Source organism: Suillus subalutaceus (genome assembly GCF_016647625.1).
Source record: "Suillus subalutaceus strain FC151 chromosome Unknown DFJ58scaffold_2, whole genome shotgun sequence".
NCBI lineage: Eukaryota > Fungi > Basidiomycota > Agaricomycetes > Boletales > Suillaceae > Suillus > Suillus subalutaceus.
The window spans coordinates 128851-147442 of NW_024540251.1; the positions used below are offsets into that span (position 1 = coordinate 128851).

The 18592-nt window shown below is 48.0% G+C and overlaps 7 protein-coding genes across 7 annotated transcripts; 6 read left to right on the plus strand and 1 right to left on the minus strand.

Annotated features, from left to right (window-relative positions):
- Positions 1 to 3422: 3422 nt before the first annotated feature.
- DFJ58DRAFT_649715 (GC-rich sequence DNA-binding factor-like protein-domain-containing protein) lies at positions 3423 to 5825 on the plus strand (the record flags this gene model as incomplete). Its single annotated transcript, XM_041381537.1, has 3 exons — positions 3423 to 4043; positions 4095 to 4320; positions 4375 to 5825. The coding sequence occupies 3 exons, from the start codon at positions 3423 to 3425 to the stop codon at positions 5823 to 5825; spliced, it is 2298 nt and encodes a 765-aa protein (XP_041250771.1).
- Positions 5826 to 5942: 117 nt separating this feature from the next.
- Positions 5943 to 9407, plus strand: DFJ58DRAFT_176503 (WD40-repeat-containing domain protein). Its single transcript, XM_041379051.1, has 15 exons — positions 5943 to 6419; positions 6494 to 6548; positions 6613 to 6804; positions 6860 to 7102; positions 7151 to 7330; positions 7380 to 7542; positions 7597 to 7689; positions 7739 to 7795; positions 7846 to 7881; positions 7930 to 7981; positions 8034 to 8152; positions 8202 to 8277; positions 8331 to 8635; positions 8684 to 9179; positions 9233 to 9407. Exons 1-15 carry the CDS (start codon positions 6199 to 6201, stop codon positions 9297 to 9299), a joined length of 2355 nt encoding a protein of 784 aa, XP_041250772.1. The 5' UTR covers positions 5943 to 6198; the 3' UTR covers positions 9300 to 9407.
- A 961-nt stretch (positions 9408 to 10368) lies between these two features.
- Positions 10369 to 10874, plus strand: DFJ58DRAFT_754352 (uncharacterized protein). Its single transcript, XM_041387993.1, has one exon. The coding sequence runs from the start codon at positions 10600 to 10602 to the stop codon at positions 10852 to 10854; it is 255 nt and encodes an 84-aa protein (XP_041250773.1). The 5' UTR covers positions 10369 to 10599; the 3' UTR covers positions 10855 to 10874.
- Positions 10875 to 12727, plus strand: DFJ58DRAFT_754353 (uncharacterized protein). Its single transcript, XM_041387994.1, has 13 exons — positions 10875 to 11067; positions 11134 to 11174; positions 11224 to 11387; positions 11497 to 11560; positions 11611 to 11705; positions 11758 to 11834; positions 11885 to 11892; positions 11954 to 12091; positions 12141 to 12156; positions 12211 to 12253; positions 12307 to 12315; positions 12375 to 12412; positions 12463 to 12727. The coding sequence occupies exons 1-13, from the start codon at positions 11042 to 11044 to the stop codon at positions 12620 to 12622; spliced, it is 879 nt and encodes a 292-aa protein (XP_041250774.1). The 5' UTR covers positions 10875 to 11041; the 3' UTR covers positions 12623 to 12727.
- A 1320-nt stretch (positions 12728 to 14047) lies between these two features.
- Positions 14048 to 14299, minus strand: DFJ58DRAFT_649419 (uncharacterized protein; the record flags this gene model as incomplete). The annotated part of the gene is made up of 1 exon (XM_041381527.1): positions 14048 to 14299. A coding segment is annotated over one exon (252 nt), but the record flags the coding sequence as incomplete, so codon positions are not given.
- Positions 14300 to 14904: 605 nt separating this feature from the next.
- On the plus strand, positions 14905 to 16709 carry DFJ58DRAFT_754368 (uncharacterized protein). The gene has a single exon (XM_041387995.1). It carries the CDS (start codon positions 14975 to 14977, stop codon positions 16595 to 16597), a length of 1623 nt encoding a protein of 540 aa, XP_041250776.1. The 5' UTR covers positions 14905 to 14974; the 3' UTR covers positions 16598 to 16709.
- A 201-nt stretch (positions 16710 to 16910) lies between these two features.
- DFJ58DRAFT_649423 (cytochrome c/c1 heme-lyase) lies at positions 16911 to 17854 on the plus strand (the record flags this gene model as incomplete). Its single annotated transcript, XM_041381528.1, has 3 exons — positions 16911 to 17374; positions 17431 to 17541; positions 17593 to 17854. 3 exons carry the CDS (start codon positions 16911 to 16913, stop codon positions 17852 to 17854), a joined length of 837 nt encoding a protein of 278 aa, XP_041250777.1.
- Between the last annotated feature and the right edge of the window lie 738 nt (positions 17855 to 18592).

The window sequence follows — 18592 nt, forward strand, 5'->3', positions numbered from 1 at the left end:
TCATGATGACATACATGTCATTTAGTCAAGTCAATATGGCAAGGTATCGCATGTAGTTGAGTAATAGCTCGCCGCCCAGCATGGCGTTTACGACAAAATTTAATCAATTTTATAAGGCATCCACAGCATCACCTGAAAACCCGTGAGTCATGGGCCTCGGATTACCAAACACTCCAGATAAACTCATAGTCGTCGCAGTTATTATGTTGAACAAAGTAATTGGTCGAGAACCTCACACCTACAGTAGGAGCGCAGATTTTCAGACGGGAATCGCAGGGATCAATACAAATACTTACTGCGTCTGTTAAGAGAACTGGTGAAAAATTTGCTGTATGCTGCCGGTCGGGAGAACAATATAGTGTGCGAAGAGACACAACAAAATGTGGCTGTTTGTGAGAGAAGACTAATTAACACAGCGCCAACTTGTTGGACTCGCAAACATATGTCCGCTTACAACATGAAATACATATAAAACAGGGATGAGGGACCAGCGTCGCTTCTACTGCAAATGGGTCACATTATCCACTTGTTCTTCTTTCTGACGTGGGACTCCACTCACCCAGATCAGTTCAATCTGTAGATCCATTCATGGTGAGCTAGCTCCGCTGATGGAACAAATTAATCTTACCTCTTGTCCGAATGTGAGTACCAGAATCCCATCATGATCCTGACTTCTTGAATAAAATCTTGCTCACCCCAGCCGTATACTACCAGCGCAGCTGAAGATGTAACTGCAAAATCGCAGTAGAAGGTTAGATGGAGACATCATGTTCGTTGTCCGATGACACTCCACGAACCTACGAAATAGCCGAAGATACCGGACGAACTGATAGTCGGTCACCAGCTGGGATCGTTCCAAATCGAAACCAGGGTCATTTTCGAAGGATGTACGTGGTGGAGCGGCGAACGTGGCGGACGATAGCGTTCATGCTAGATATACTGCTATGGAGCTCTTTTGTGGCTGGAATAGGAATTATGGAGATCCTGCCACTGACTGACTGAAGTATTTTGATATAAAATCAAGTTGAAAGCGGAAGTCGGTTCTGGGGGATTGTAGATGTGAACCTGCAAAGCAGTCACGCAGAATGTATGAACACCGCAAAAGCTCGAGAAGCTAATCGGGATTTCGGTACTTGTATCCGATGCCATTCTGACATCTTTGTGCTAGCATTAGTTCAAAAGTTCCATCATTCATTGATGTTAGATGCCCAAGCGTGATGTCATCATAGAAAAACCTGTCGTCTTAATGATTTTCAATGCCAATCTGCACAACCTCTACCTCGCTGCCCGCACCCGAGAGCGTAAGAGATGTCCTGGTCACATTCTGTTCGAAATGACACCAAGAAGGTCAGATATGAAAGGTATGTACCATGCATAGGTCGAGATGCAACAACTAGATAACTCGCCTCTAAATCTTCACACAGACTGCCAACACTCGATGGCTAATATTCCTCCAATGCCCCGTTTTGTATCAGTGGCCTTGTGCACACCTCATGAGTCACTCTGCCTTGGTCATGGGGTGACGATGTCGTAAGGATGCATATTATAATAAGGATACTAGTGCGATTTTGTGGCACTGCTCGCACTGAATCCATCCTGGAGGTCGGTAGGGCATCAATTTGCACAGCCAGATCTGCTGGTTGTATGATGCCACCACTAGAGGCTAGCTCCAAGCAGAAATGAGAGGCCACAGGAGGGGAAAAGAACATGCCCACATGACCATGCAGACATACATCTCAGCATCTCGTTCTTCGATTGTGACAGGCCCCTTGAGACATCTATTTCAGTGATCTCCTTCTGTCCAGACTCGATCTGGTCTATATATATGCTAGAACATTATACGAGATGAGGTAAAGGACTCACAGCCGGAATATGACGCGCAGGGACAAAAGCCGCGCAGTGGCTTGATGGTTGCACTCCCGTACACCCAGGGTCAAAGTTCAAGCGACCACATAACAGCACATAGTACTGTTTGCAGCGTTCCTTATCTACAATGAAAACTGGAAAAAATCGGCAACCACGCCACATAGTACGCAGCTTGATGTTTCCAGCAACCCCTCCCTCGTGTTGCTCCGGTGGCGTCTGAAGTTGCCGATCTGGACGGTGGCTTCAGACACTGCCAGAAAATATGAGCCTATGAATGACCACGGTTGTTGTCCTCAATGATGTCCTTTCTCAAATCATGTTGCCTCTGAAAACCCAATGACATCCTCTTCTATATCACGGCCTAGCTTCGCGGCTAGTATTGAGAAGTAAAGAGGACAGTGAGAAGCTGCAGCGGCCGAAAAACTGGTGTGGGAGTACACAACTTGGAGTTTCAGCTTCAGGAATAGGATGAACTGGACTCATAGACATTCTGCGATGAGAGGTGCTCCAGGTATACCGCAAAACGCTGGAGCGCCATGAAAACGCACGCAGACAGGACTTATGGATGGCCGATAACCTATAGGTGATAAATGCACCTTTTCCATAATTGTTGAAAATAATAGCTCCCCGAGTCACCCTTTGCAGCAAGTCGAGTCCCTTCGAGTTGCAGGCCATGATTTCGATGCCGTAGTTGATCAGTAGGCAGTTTTCATGAATACTACTAATAAAATGTTACGCACTCGTACTATGTAGGCTCGTGAGTTGTGGTTGGCTCAAGTTGTAGTAGTATTTACTCCACGTCCACGTACGGTTGAGTGACGGGCGGCCCACTGGCGTAGTCATCAAAGGTCACGCGCCTAATACTTGATCTGCCAATACAGTTTAACTGAAACCTTACCACCATGCCACGCCGCAAACATCAATTCCTCGAAGACGATGATTCCGACTCTTCAGAAGGCTCAGAAATTGACGTTAACCTAGACGACAATGATCCAGACATTCGTGCTGAGCGTGCCCTCTTTGAAAACTCACACAAGCGGCGTCGGAAGAATGGTAAAGAAGACGCAATTTACGGTGTATTTGGTAGCGACAGTGAGGATGAAAACCACGGCGGCCCAAGCTCGAAACGCAAGAGAAGCGACTGGACGAAGGCTCCCGCGTTTGTCGCAAAGGGACAAGTAGATTTGGAGAAGTATATGGAGGCGCAGGAGGATGAGGCAGAGGAAGGGGAACAAGAAGTGGTTGATGAAGCGGATGGGGTCGACAGTTCCGATGATGACATCGAGCAGGCTGAATATGCTGAGGATGATGGAGATGAAGATGGACTTTCAGCGCCTTCTTCGCCCCGCATACGGGATCAAGAGGAGGACGAACCACCAGAGCGGCCAGCGTTTGCCGGCCTTGGCTTAACTAGAACTGAGCCGGAACCTCCAATGCAGAACTTTACGAGAGGCGGTATAGGATCTTCGAAAGGTGGAATTGGCTCAAAGGGTGGAATAGGTTCTGCCAAGGGTGATTTCGGCAATTCTACAAGACTTGGATCTGCGACTGTAGGTATGGGATTTACGAAGGGTGGTATCGGTTCTACATCTAGTGCTCCATCTGGACCTGCTATCGCTTCCCCGGCCCCTACCAAACTAGCGTCTACATCCGAGTTGCCAACCGCCTTTGGTGGTAACAGTGCCCCTCGGGCCCAACGCTCTTTCCTCCGCAGCGGGACTTCCTCTACAAGCAAACCATCCACTCCGTTACCTGCACATGAACAAGCACACTTCAATAAGATTGGAGGTACCATCGGTGCTCAGATGCTTGCAAAGATGGGATGGCAGACTGGTACAGGTCTCGGCGCGACTGGGGATGGTATTGTTGTTCCAATCGAGAGCAAATTACGCCCGAGTAAAATGGGTATCGCATTCAGGGGGTACAGGGAGAAGACGGAGCAAAGCAAGCTTGAGGCTAGAAGAAGGGGAGAAATAGTCAGCGATGATGAGGAAGAGGTCCGGCCGGGACAGAAAAAGAAGGGCGATGCGAAAGAGAAGAGGAGCGACGCTTGGAAGAAGCCGAAGAAAGTGAAGACGAAGGTGGAGCACAAGACATACGAACAAATCGTTGCAGAGGCTGGTCAGGAGCCCGCCGCATCCGGTATTGGTCAAATCATTGATGCGACTGGCAGAACGGTGAATGCTGCTCATATCTTCCTGTCTCACCTTACTCACGCATTTTTTCAGCCTCGTGAAGTTGCATCACTCGCTGACATATCTTTGTCATCGTGGACACCATCAACCGATCCTACTCGCATACCGGAGGTACGGCATAACTTGCGACTTATTGTAGACGCATGCAAGAACGATCTTGACGGGCTTGCCCGTGAAGCCAAGGCTCTCGAGGAACGCAAAAGATTCGTTGCTCAAGAAAACATTCGGCTGCAAAAGAAAGTTACTGATGAGGCTGAACGTATGTCTGTTCCCGTTTTTCAATTCCATCGTCACTCACGCGCAGTGTATGTAGTCATTGCACGACTACAACAGGTAAAACTTGTCGTGGACGATATTGGCGCAAAGGCTAAGGAGCTAGCTTCTGTTTATGAGGCGACCTTGGATGACTTTTCGCCTATGTTTTCCACACTGCTGGTGCAGTACCCCACAGAGTTCGACAGATATCGGTTAGACGAGATTGTTGTCGCAGCAATCACGCCGATGGTCAGACGCATCGTTGCCCAATGGAATCCACTCCAGGATCCTTTAGGCTTGGTCACAACCTTCCGCACATGGAAGCAAGCGCTGAAAGTCAACTCTGTTGACAAACCACCAGATACCCAGATTGATATCTATGGTGCTCATACTGTGGCAACCCCTCCTGCTATTGAAAAGCCCATGACTCCCTTTGAGTCCCTTCTATGGAATGTATGGCTACCCAAAGTCCGTACCTGCCTTAACAACGAATGGTCACCTGAGGACCCTACGCCAGCTGTGAAGTTGTATGAGGCATGGTCGACATTCCTCCCGGCATTTGTGCGCGATAACATACTTGACCAACTCATACTACCCAAAGTGAGCAAAGCCGTTGCAGACTGGAGCCCCAAGCGTAGTACGGTGTCCTTACACGCGCTTGTATTCCCTTGGCTCCCATACCTCGGTTTGCGTATTGACGGTGTTCTGGGTGATGCGCAAAGGAAGGTCAAGAGTCTTCTGAGGAGTTGGGTACCAGCAGACGGCGCACTCAAGGACCTCAGTGGATGGAGGGAGGTTTTCGACAAAAGCGAGTGGGACGCAATGCTCCTCAAGTATGTTGTACCGAAATTAGGCTCGTTGTTGCGTGACGAGTTCCGTGTCAACCCCCGCAACCAGGATATGGAACCGTTGAAGCATGTTCTCGCGTGGTCTACGCTTCTCCACGGAAGTGTATTTGTCCAGCTGCTAGAAACCGAGTTCTTCCCGAAGTGGCTGGATGTACTGCACATTTGGCTCATACAGCCAAAGGTCAGTTTCGAAGAAGTTGCACAGTGGTATTCCTTTTGGAAAAGCAGTTTCCCGGATAGTGTGCAGTCTATGCCCGGTGTTGCACGTGGATTCACTCGCGGGTTGCAACTTATGAACACAGCTATCGAGCTCGGCCCTGATGCGCCTACGATGCTGAAACGCCCGGATCTACGTGCAGAACAGGCGATTGCAAATGCGTCTATGAAGAAGCCGACTGCAACGAAAGTCGCTCCTGCGCGTGTTCAAGAAATCACCTTCCGCTCGATTGTGGAGGAGTTTTCTGCGTCACACAATCTCCTGTTTATTCCTACGGGGCGTGTGCATGAGAAGTCGAGGATGCCATTGTTCCGCGTCTCATCTAGCATTGGAGGGAAAGGAGGCTTGCTTGTTTATGTACAAGATGATGCTGTGTGGGCGCCTGATGGGGATGAGTATGGGGCAATTACCTTGGAGGATATGGTTCTTAGGGCCAACAAGTAGGAACATTCAGCAGTGACACATGTTCTACGCGTACATAGGCAGTGGCTTGGTTCTGATGACGGCGTGCGCATTAAGTCGTGTCAAGACGCGACGCGACGGTCAGGTGACCAATCATCTTTCAATTAATGTAATGCATTGTCAATGCCAGTTTGAACAACGTGAAACTTCAAAGGGGTGAAAGGAGGCAGCATTGCAAGTTGGTCACTCTCATCGCACACAAATTCTTCCTAGGACCTGCAGGACATTGGTCATCGAGGGTTTCCCGGCAGCCTGCGCATTACCACATTCAAGTTGGACACTCACTGCTCAGTCGGCAGGCCGCTCAGAGCCACTCCTCTTTGCTGAAGTCTGTTCTGTTTCTCGGTTTACTATCATGTCTCTCAAAGTACCAGCTGAAATCATCGATGTCGACGCTCTCTTGTCGGACGAAGATGAGAAGGCTGACGCGATTCAGTTCGTAGGGTACGGCCCAGGGAGGAACTCACAATGCACGAACGCCACTGGCGCGGGTCGAATGATGACTATCAAGAATGAACCAATCGCTTCCTCGTCCCGCTTGCCTCCGTCCCCAGGACCCAATTTGCAATTCAAAGAGTAAGTTTGCCAGCATGACTCTAAGTTTGCCATCGGCGTTAATTAGGCATTCGCTGATTATCTCCCGCGTGCAGCAGTCATACATTATTCACTTACGCACGTCCAGGGCTCTTTGAAGTTGTTGAAGAAGTAAGATTTTACTTTCAAGTGTTCAGGCGGTCGAGGACTCGTGCATAACCACCTTTATCCTCAGGAAAAGAGGAAAAGAATCGCGATGGACCGCGTTGGAGAACCACCTTTGAAGAAACGTGCAACAAGTTCCACCATTGCAATTGCAAACGTGCCCGGTCGACAAAAGGAAAAACGCAAGCAGCCATCTGGGTGGAAGGAGCCGGAAATCATAGATCTGTCGATTTGTAGCAGCGACGATGACATCTTTGCAAAGGCAAGGTTTTACTCGATATCGCTCCTCTACTTGCCTCATGTGTTTGTCCTCTTAGAAACCTAGACTCGGATCCGAGGAAAACCACTTGTTTGCCGATCGCACGACTGATATCTATGCGAATGATGAGAGCAACCAAATGGACTGTAGTAACGATATACATGACCCGAACGATTTCCTCCCTCGTACAAGGGCACTGCCGTCCCTGTCCCAACCACTATCATTCAAAGACCCTGGATATGACTCCGAAGAGGAGTACGCGAATTATATGGCTTCTCTCGACATTTCGGATGAATCCAAAGTGAGTATATCTTCAATCGATACTCATATGTTCAAACTTCGTTTCTAGTGGAATCCAGTACCTTTAAAAAACAAGGCCGAAGACCTTTCGCCGAATGTGGAGCTCGAGGTCGAGTCGGCACGTCCACGACCTGGAGAACTGCGGCCGTTGCGTCCAAAGTACTTCGCCGTACACTATCCCGTCACCCCCTTAGATCCGACTTATAAGGAGCAATTCTTTTGGGGAAAAGTACGTCGTTGTTTATCTTCATGCGGGCAAGTAACGAAATTTTGCTCAGCTAAATTCAGTGCTAGGTTTCCGACCGCGCGCACTCAAACCACCTGCCCGACTTCGCTTCGCTAGGCACTTGCCGGGACGCACGCGTCCTCTCAAACTGTTCCAAGATCTTGCTTACGATAAGTTAGGTGCTGTGCAATCCTATCGCCAGGCAGCATCAGGGTGTCAGTGATATTCTCTAAGCAATATTTTGGCATCGTCCCTGACGAGTTTCTCAGCCATAAATAAGATTGTTCAAGTTCCAGGCGCCATCGTAGCCTGTGCGGCGGCATCGGGTGGGCATCCCGACTATTCGGATGAAGATCGAGAAGGTGCGCGTGTCGCGTTCTTTTCTTATTTGGAGACACTTAATTCCCGCAGCGCCACTCCCATCAGACAACAATGCTGGGACAATGGTAGTGCTCCACCAGGGCCGGTGTAAGTCTGTCAGCGAGCGATAGGGGGCATTGTTTTAATCACACTTGCAGGCCATGTTGTCGATGCTCACTGCATCGATCACGGAGGTGATTCTCTCCTTCAGGAGTTATACTTATGACTGAATTGTATTGCAGCTTCTGCGAAGAAATACTACACGGTAAATGATGTCTTATTCAATCCATTGAAGTATGGTTGGGCCCTGCGTTTATTGTGCTTGATGAGTTAATAGCCATTGTAGCCCCGAACAATTTCTATCGACTGGGAATGATTGTCAGGTGCAGCTTTGGCAGCTGCCTAAGGTTGATGAAATGGAAATGAGTGAATCCATCACCAGCTCACCCTGGATGATGAATTCCAGTGAGTTAACTGTTGCTACCTTTGTACTCACTGATGTCCTGTTTCATAGTGAGGCTCGGAGATGTCGCCCAGGACTTGGTGCACTCGTCCGACGGTGCGAATATTGCCGTGTCTTGTCGAGATGGGTTCGTATCTCATCCGAATTATCAATTTGGTCGGAGTTGACTTGATCACTCAGAACTGTCTCTGTCTTCAAGACGATAAATTTATTCACTTCGTCAACGTGGTCCAGAACTACACCTCCGCCTGATCCGGAGACAAAACTTCACGTTGCCCCTCCTGACGCTGACCATGCCGCGGGTACTGTACTTTGGGGCCATGGTCCGACCGAACGCTTTATGTACACATCCTCAGAAGCTCACGATCCTGATGGGGAGGGCAAGGACGAAGGTTTCCACCGTGCACATGATATATCACGAGGTCGAGTGCTATTTCCTTTCAGTGCTAATGAGTCAGGTGATGCAGGCGCAGTCAGTCCAGATGGTGAGCGTGTGTGTTTGTCCGTGACCCGACTGGTATAATCTTGTGCAGGGAGCACTTATGTCTTGATCACATGCGGTGAGAATAATCAGCATCCTATAAGGTTGTACGATGTTGCCCGCAAGTCGGGACATGCTGTCGCCGAAACAATGCTCGAACCATCAGCCTCACAGGTCGCTACATTCGAAGCCACAACAGCCACTTTCTCTTCCGAAGGTCGACTCCTGGCTGTGGCACGCTCAGATAATGCCGTACACATGTACGATATTCGCGCGCTAACCAAAGGTCCCCTCGCCACGTTCAAACACGAAGAGTTGGATGCAGTAGGTTCAGCCGGGTATGGTGCTATTCATGCATGCTGGGTCGAGGGGCGGGATCGGCGGCGAGTTGGCGTTGTCAGTGGGGGCAACGACGGGTGCGTGCGAGTATGGGATCCGTTGATTGCCTCGTCGGACAAGTCCCAAGGTAAAGTGCTGGCTCGCACGGAGTTTGACGTCGCATACTTTGCCATGGGTGATATGTGGACGGGAGAAAAGCCACTCGTTCTGTGAGTATCATCATGCTACTCTGCTTTTTATATAAGCACTGATCGGATTGAAGTGGCCATTGTGGTGGAGGCCTTTATGTTTATGACCACTTAGATGGTGACGGCCTACCGATATGTTGAGCCATTGATATTCAGTAGTAAAGCACCTTGGTCTGCCACATCACACACCGGATGTGTATACTTACATCATTGGATGGGGAAACTGTTTGATTCTACTACGGTACCACTGGTCAATTAGATATTCACAAGGCCAGATCTATCCCACCACATTTGTTACTCGATCTGAAGTTTATGCATTCACGCATTGAGTTCGCCCATCGAAACGACTGTACGATCATAGTGAGTCCCTAATCTCCCCTAGACAGTCAACAGACGATTGAAGAGCCTACACGGTGAGTAATTCTTGTCTATATATTTCGGAACGTCAATTTCTGATACTTATCAGGCTTTGATTATAGGCTCAGCCGTTATTACTCGAGTGGCGAGTTCCTATCAAAAAATTAGCACTTGGCCAGCCAGGTAAGTTGGCATGTTTCACTTCACCTCGCTGTAGCTCGCGGGCAAAGGTCGTAGGAGGTTTGATATAGACCTAAAGTACCGAGAGTTGGTGTTCGGAAATTTGTGGTACTGTACCCCCACTTGAGCGGCGGATGCTGAAAAGTCTGATCATACTTTTGATGTCGCCAAGGCCCAAAACTTGACTGACGACTCCGTCCCGCAGGCCTTTCATTGCGACGTTATCACCTCCCCAGGTCGATGTATGCATCCCTCGCTCGCACAGCAATCATCCAGCTCTTGTATCTGACCTTTCACCGAAGATTCTCGCCAGTCTTCAGACACTTCATAGAAGAGTGGCAGAGTCACCCGGCCAAAAGTGCCCCTGGGCCCTACTTGTGTGGTATTCACACATCTGCAGGCACCGGCGCCAAGTCGCCCTTGAGAGCCCGACTCTTTGGACATACATCATTTATGACCCTCCTCATTGGCTAGGCGCTGGACTGGCGCGACCGACAATGTACCTGCCTCTGGCAGACGGAAGCTTGTGTGGCCTCAACCTAATGATGAATGCTACCTACGACAACGCCCGAAGGCTGTACTCCTACTGACTAAGCTGCGCAAAGGGTGGCAATCACCACCCCCCGCAGCGCTGGAGGGGTACCACTCCAGCGTCATGCTTGAGAGATCGAAGAGCGCATCGTTGTTCGCCGTGTGTGATGTGATGGTCTCGCTACGAGATTACTTGTACAATTCGAACATTTCACAGCTACCTCGAATCAGAGTCCTCCGACTTCACACTATCCATTCAGCAAATAAATATTGGTCAATTATAATATTGTTGAAGTTATCGATATGTTCGTCTGAGAATTGACCTCATCTTGCCGTTATTGTCGGCTAACTATCCTTGTTTAGATTATAAACCATGTCGTGTCGCTGCATACCGATTTATCTTGGATCCATTGTCATGGTGCATGCAGTACCACAGGTCTATCCTTGGAATGTTGAACTTGTTGTGTTTCAAATCCAAAAAGCCCGGAGGTCCCTTACCTTAGACTGGGCTTCCCTGGGCTGGGCTTCCTGGGCGTCGTCCCAAAGGATAGCGCTTCAAGTTGGTCTGTCAATGGATAAGGAATCCGTCGGAAGTACTAGTCATCGATGTCATGACTCATGCACATGACGCATTCAGCACGCCAGTCCGTGACGTTAGCTGCCAGTGTGTGTGATTGTGTATGCCTAGTAGTATGCATAGTACCTGATCGCATGATTGCGAGAACAAACGTCAACACAGGGTGGATATATAACAGTGTCAGATGCCCTCTCATCAACACCCTTCCTTGTTGTGCTCTATCTCATCGTAATGCGTAATGGATTCCAGTGAAGTGCAGCAGACGTGAGTATGATTGCACGGATTTGATGTGTCTTGCTGGCCATTCAAGTTGAACTTGAGCATCCTCAGGTCGATGAACTTCAAGTTATATGCCGTTCTCGTGGCAGACAGTACTATGACTTTCTATCTTGTCCTCAAGACGATAACAAAATATTCTAGGTATTCTGATATACGACCATATGGCAACCATCACAGATGAAATCACTTTCATCTGGTGTCGTCCGAAAGCACTATCTGCAATATTATTTCTCGTCAATCGCTATGTCGCTCTGCTCGGCAATGTCTATATGTTATCTGTGTATCTTCTGCCCAGTTCAGATGAGGTTCTATGGTTTTATTATGCGCATACCCAGCTGGCAGGCTCATCTCTTATTTCTCCAGAGGTTTCAACTCTGGTTCTTCAATATGTGTTATTTTGCTCAACAAAATCCTAGCTGTCAGAAATATTTAATGTCAAGAGACCTACTCTTTTTTGTCCAACAAATCCTCGTTTGCCGTGAGTAGAATTTTATGGTGAGAATTATATACTTGTACTGACATTTCCAGTTATATTGACTATTCGCACTTATGCTCTCTACTGCCGTAGCAAACGCCTCCTTACTTGGATGATTATTGTTATTTTTGCTTTCGGGGGAGTGACTGTACGTGTTCGCATGAGCCTTTTCACCCTGGGAGTCTACTTATGGTTTATAGGCAGGAACGTTCGGACTACATTCAAGTATCGTCGTGCCAGGATTTACTCATTGCTATGAGTCATATTCAGAAGAGATGTGCGCCATCTTCCTCACTGTTCCGCGTGCTTGCTCAAAAGATGTTGCAGAGCCATCAGTTAGTAAATTCGGAGTCGAATTTGCATGGAACATAATGCTATGACTTAATTAAATTGCAGGTCCTGGGCTGGGATGGGTGACACTACTTGTCTATGAATTGCTCATTTTTGGCCTCACAATTTGCAGGATATGCAAAACTAGAGGACTGTCTCTAGCAACATCGAGGAGAAATATGCTTGATATCATATTTCAAGATGGTAATTTTCTCTGCATCAATATCGTAAACATTGATCTAAGTAAACGCAGGCGCAATGTATTTCGCGTGAGCTTGCTAGGGAAACAGTAATTCGAATAAATCTAATCCACATTCCTTCAGGGTGATGACATTGGCTAATCTACCCAACATTCTGACGTACTACGTGAGTCTACTGATGAAATGTTTGTCAAATCACACGCTCACTCTTTGGTTCAGTGTGGTTCAGTGAGCACACACCCGCTTCTTATGATCAGATTGACTAACTACTGCTGGCGACTGGCAAGAATACCACCAGAGGCAGTCTAGCTACATTTACTAGCTGGTAAGTATCTAGTACGGTAAACACAGATTGACTCTGACTATGCACTCTAGCATGTCCGTGACTCTCATCTCTCGGTTGATGCTTAACCTGCACAAATCTGTCGACGCAGGCATATTTACCACCCCCGTCCGAGATGATGACTACGACTCCACTGTCCTTACCACTAGGGTCAACGTGCAGTCCGCAATTCCCTCTTGCGATTGCTACTAGGGCCCGGAAGTAAGATGGAAACCGTCGAGAGTTTTATTAATATTTCAAAGTGTACAATGAATATGCAACACATATTTGAAGAACTTCTTAATACCAGCTCTGAGCGATCCTGAACTCTATGACCATAATGCCATTGTATCTACGAGATCATAAACCTGGGTGAGTGCTAGACCAGCCGTGGCTGGTGAATTATCACCAATCAATCGTCACCGACGTATCAAATATATATTATAAGGAACTTGCGCGAGAATCTTCAGCTCGTTCAAGGTTCGTTCCAAGGAACCACATAGTCAGATTGATGAAGATGATCCCGTGGCCGTCGTGAGCCGGTACCATTCTACTGTCGAGGTAGACAAATAAGAGACGAAAATCAGCACTGGCGTCCTGTCTTAGGACCAGAGGGACAGTGACACAGCCTGGATATGCGCAGTAGCATTCTCGATGCCCAGTGCGAATTGAGCATCTCACACAACGTGTTGGAGAGTGCGTGTGTGTGTCGAGGTGGTAGAGTCGACGGTCACAAAATCTTAGGGATGGGGCTCAAGGGGAGTCCACACATCGTCGAAGACTTGACACCATTGAAGCGCCATCGCGACAGAGGGAGCACCGTGTGACATTGGAGATGATAGTAATGATAGTGAGCCGACGGATATAGTTTTGGACCCCCGCCAACTCCGATCAGTAGTACCTCCTTAGTTTCGTTCAGGAACAATACCTACTGAATCCACTGACTCAGTCTGCAGACTGGCAGAACTCGTTATCCTATGGTTTGTCATTTACATTATGCGCTCTTGTTACATTGTTTGTCTATTGTGACTGCTGAAACTTTTGTTACCTTGGATCCACAGCCGCATTTTCGTTCCACTGGCCACGGTCTCAGCAAGGCCCGCTTTCTCATCTATTTAAGCAGTAGCTTGAATTCTGCAGATATAGTCTTGTAACTCTAACCTCTGCAAACGTTTGCGTTATCGCGTGCTACGGCCGAGGTAAGACATTTTACTGTTGCTTGACATCTGAATCTAACCTATGCTTATGCTGCGTAAGGCTATTTAACACAGGTAATATATCAGATGTCTGCATCATTGCGTGCTACGACTGAGAATATCTATTTGATATAGATCCGCTATTATTCTTATCCCTGAATCCTTGCTCGAATCCGTAGCAACACTGATCTGTGAAACCTATATTTCAAACCGTACTTGCAGTCAACCGAGGTTTCGCCTGCTCTCAACTGAAGACTCCGCCCCACACGTCCTTCATGTCAACCCTTTTATCTCCAATGGCCGATGTAACGTCTGGAAGCAGTGTTGTTATTAACCCGGGTTATAACTGAATAGGTTATAACTGGTGCGTCTTGATTTGAATTAACCGCGAAATAACTGGGGTTAATGGGGTTAAAAACAGTTAATTACTTCAAAGTGCTAGCTACTCTGAGTCGTCAATCACGATTGAACTCGATGGACTATTTCCCATGCCTGATGACTCCCCTGGGACATTCCTACTAGTACTTTTTTCATCCTCGGGCAGGCGTGACATTAGCTCGTAGAATAAAGCCTCACTCTCCATGTTTTTCACACCCTGGAACCAAAAATCGTCCCATCCAACCTCAACAGACCAATTGAACATGTCGCGGATGCGAAACATTCTCTTCTGACTGAAGAAGCAACGAATTTGTCGCTGCCTGCTACTTTCCGAATCCGAAATGCCTGAGATGTCATCCTCAACCTCAACTACTTGTCCTAACCCCGATATGTATTCCTTTTGCCATGATTTCGACCTTTCCGGCAATATATAAGGGACATTGTCGCATGCTGTTTGAGTCCGTTATACGGTATACATTAATCATTTATGTTACATGGCATCAATTGACAAAAACTCACCTTCCTGCGTCAAAATTGTGAAAGTTCTGACAGCCTGCAGTATTCCGTGTGCAACAGCCTGTTGATCAGCATTTGCGAGATCTTTAGCCTTCACATTGACACAATATTTACAGCGTGCTTGCCAGTGCACTTTGTCAACCTTCGCAGTCCCCTGATGAAAATGATCCCACATCCAGGACTTCTCCCTACCCATCGGAGCGGCTTGGAGAGGTAATACAGTCCCAGGACGCTGGCACAGAGAGAATCGGAGAGATTGATGATAACGATTAAAAGTTTGGTGACCCCCAATTAACCCAATTAACTCCTAGTACATTAACCCTACTAACCCTCCCAAAATCACAGATCCATATAACTAACCTCTTAACCGGTTATAACCGGGTTAAGTTATAACTGATTTAACGGGTTAGTAACAACACTGTCTGGAAGTGCGACCACTGACATCGACGAAGAACTTGCGGTGTTAGCCGAGTCCATGCGCGTCCTTCGCTCTCGCAGGAATAGACGAATCCCCATTTCTCGTCTTCCGACCGAGATTCTTGTGATGGTCTTCAAACACTTTGAAGAAGAGAAGCGTTTCGATGGATCTGCGAGCGATAATATCCCTGCTTGTCTAGCCTTAACACACGTCTGCAAAGACTGGCGCACAATCGCTTTCCAGTGCCCAGCTCTCTGGACTTTCATCCATTCATCCTCTCCTCGTTGGCTAGGCATCATGTTTGAGAGGTCGCAGAACCTTCCTTTGGTCGTCACGTACAAATCGCCGGTCTCGCTACAAGATTGCTTGGAGCTAGTCCTCTCACACCTACCTCGAATCAAAGTTCTCCGATTTCGCTCATTACAACCGGATTGCGATCGCATTATTCAATTGTTGTCATCGCAATCCGCACCATTGCTTGAAATATTCGATTTCCGCAAGCCGCTCGCGATGTGGCCCGAAACCTCACCCATATCCAACACCATATTTCAAGGACAAGCACCTCGACTTCGGAGTGTTGAACTGACGAGTTTTGACTTAAGCTGGTCAGCGCATATTTTCAGCGGGCTTCAAACTCTATCTGTCAGAGGAACAAATGAGAAATCCTTTCCTACCCTGCCGCAGCTCCTGTCAGCTTTGGGACGTATGCCTGCATTGGAGCACCTTACGCTTGAGCGGCTTCTCATAATTCCCGAGGAAACGAAGCTCCTCGAAAAAGTGCCACTCGCTCGGTTGAGAACTATCACGCTAGGTTCCTCCACGATCCGAACCGCCATCTCTCTCTTCGCGCAACTAACCTTTCCCGTCGACGCCAAGATCGCGCTAAGTCTCAGAGACGTTCAAGGCCTTCAAGACATTTCTGATCTGTTTTCGGCCATGGGCATGCATCCTGTTGGTTCTGGTTCCATCATTCGGTCCATGCGTGCCATCCGCCATACACGACGATCTTTTTGTGTCCAGTTTAGCACATCGACGGCGATGAATCCTACAGATTGCTGGAATCCTGATGACGATGACATACGACTGTCGCTTCAATTTATGTACCACTATAACATAAACATATCCCCGGACCCCGACCCGAGCATCATATTTGATATCCGTCGGATGGTCACGCAGGACAGGATTCAAACACTCTATTTGTCAAAGTTTGACTTTGCAGGAAAAGATTTTTGGGGCGCTGGGTCCGTCTGCCTCCCGGACCTCGAAGTTATGCATATGAAGGGCATCTGGGTTGAAGACTTGATCCATGCACTGGAGATCACCGGAGGGGATATTCCACATCCCTCCCTCAGGGTTCTAGAGCTCGAGGATGGCTGTTTTTTGATCGGATACGAAGGGGATCCTGAAGAGACGCTGCGGGATGTCATGAAAATGCGGGCCGAACGTGGTGCCGGCATGCACACGCTCCGACTCGTAGAGTGCAAAGAATTACCGGCTGATCGAGTGCAAGGCTTTAGGGAAGTGATTGCGACTGTGGATTGGGATGAATTTGTGGAGCCCGATGACGATGAAGATGAAGTAGGGTCTATCGACTCGGAGGAGGTGCGATTGTATAACGAAGCACAAGAGAATAGGGTCTGGTGGTTTGATGATCCAGACATGGACCGGAGTGAAATCTAGTGTTGTTACATATCGACGGCGCTAATTTTTGTTCTTAATGTCGATTGCTGTATCTTTTATGCATGACGGTCTCCCCTAGGCAGACCTAATATACCCGAAATATTGAAATTTTATGCCTTGTCTGATTAAGTACGCCCTTGGCTTCAACCTTCAACCCGTCGTACTTCAAGCTTCAGTGCGGGTTGTTCCGGCTGGCTGATGTCAATCTCGTAAATATTCAAAGTCGCTTCCTGTTCTATGCACCGAACAAAGTGCGTCTTGGATTTCAACATACGACAACAATATTCGAAGTAGCCCAATTGCTTCTATTACCATGGGACAATCAATCTCCTCGCCGCCTCCCGCAACTGTAATGCGCTCTTCTCCACCGTCATCGTGCCCAATGCATGACATGCCCAGCACTGGCTGTCCAATCCAGCACAACAACCCACCTGTTGCAAAATCCTCGGGTGGATGTCCCATCGATCATTCTTCACTTAATACGTTGAATCCCACAAACCAGATGCCCAATCTCCCTCAGACTCCCATATACCCGCAATCTGTAGCGCTACCGACTGAGCGTACTATGTCATCCATACCGCGTGTGGTGGATGCTGAAACGAGAACTGACACGCGCCAAACATGGGAATACCCATCCCCTCAGCAGTTCTATAATGCGCTGGTAAGAAAAGGTTTGGATACGCCCGCGGAGCATGTTGAGACAGTAGTGGAAATACACAATTTCTTGAATGAAAGAGCTTGGGGAGAAGTGTTGAAGTGGGAGAGGAAGGTTGCACAGTGCGTTGTATGCTTGTTATGCAGATTATGATTATTGATATTTTTTTACCTCTCAGGGAGGGTGACGAGGAGCCGCATCTTGCTCGCTTTAAAGGACGTCCGGGCGAGATGTCGCCAAAGGCAAGGTTCTGGATGCTGGCTGGCTGGCTGCTTCCTTCTAGATTCAAGTAGGTTTGTCCCTGCTATGTGTTTACTAAATGCTGACATCAGTATCACAGCACTGAACCTCCATTCGATCGCCATGATTGGATAGTACGTCGTCCGCGCGATGGAACGGAGGTTCGCTATGTCATCGACTACTACTCTGCACCGTCTACTCTTAACGGGGACCCCGGTTTTGCATTGGATGTCCGGCCTGCTCTCGACTCGTTTGAAAGCATCCAACAGCGTGTGGCAGTGGGTATGGACAGCGTATGGGAAGAGCTTCGCGAGAAAGGATGGGGAAAGAGTGAACGTGGGGGTACGCAACAGGCGTCGTAGGAGATTATGGGGCATGCGCGCTCTGCTTTCCCGATATCGGATCAGTCATCCGACTGTCAATATTTATGTTGCTTTGAGTAAGCTAATGAACACCTCTCGTATTATACACTAATAGACTCGCTGTCGGAAAGTTATGCCGTTGCTGACACAATGATTTCCGGCTCCTCGATGTTGGTCAAAGTAACGGAAGATGTGTATGCCATCTCTGATGAGCTGGGTGGCTATTTGATATGTTGACGTTGTCTCTCTTATCTCACAGGCTTCGGGTTAGAATTCAAGTTAAGACGCACTTGTAGGTGCGTCCAGTGGTGGGCGGCTGGGTGGTAACTTGCTCTCTGATGAAACGGTTGAACGCTGAGAGCAATCGATAATGAGGTGGTCTGGGTGGTTCCTCCTGTTGAAGGTACCACACGATGCATATAGATTGATTGACCATTAGGGATGCCAGAAGGTATTTCTCAACTGACCCATAGGCCACAATTTACATTGAGCCCCTCGGAGGGAATATGTTTGCAATCTCGATTGGTCTCGATCAAAATATGTGCAAACCGAAATGCCTGAGGAGGCTGGTGTTGCTATTTCGTTGAAGCCTGAGGTAACGTCTGTCAACTACTTTGTCCACTGGAGCTGACTCGGACTCGAATCATCATCAATATCGTCCACCGAACGATTTTCCCATCAAAGTCAATGATTGTTTAACGGAATTGTTTTGCTCTATGATGTCATGTGGAAGCAATT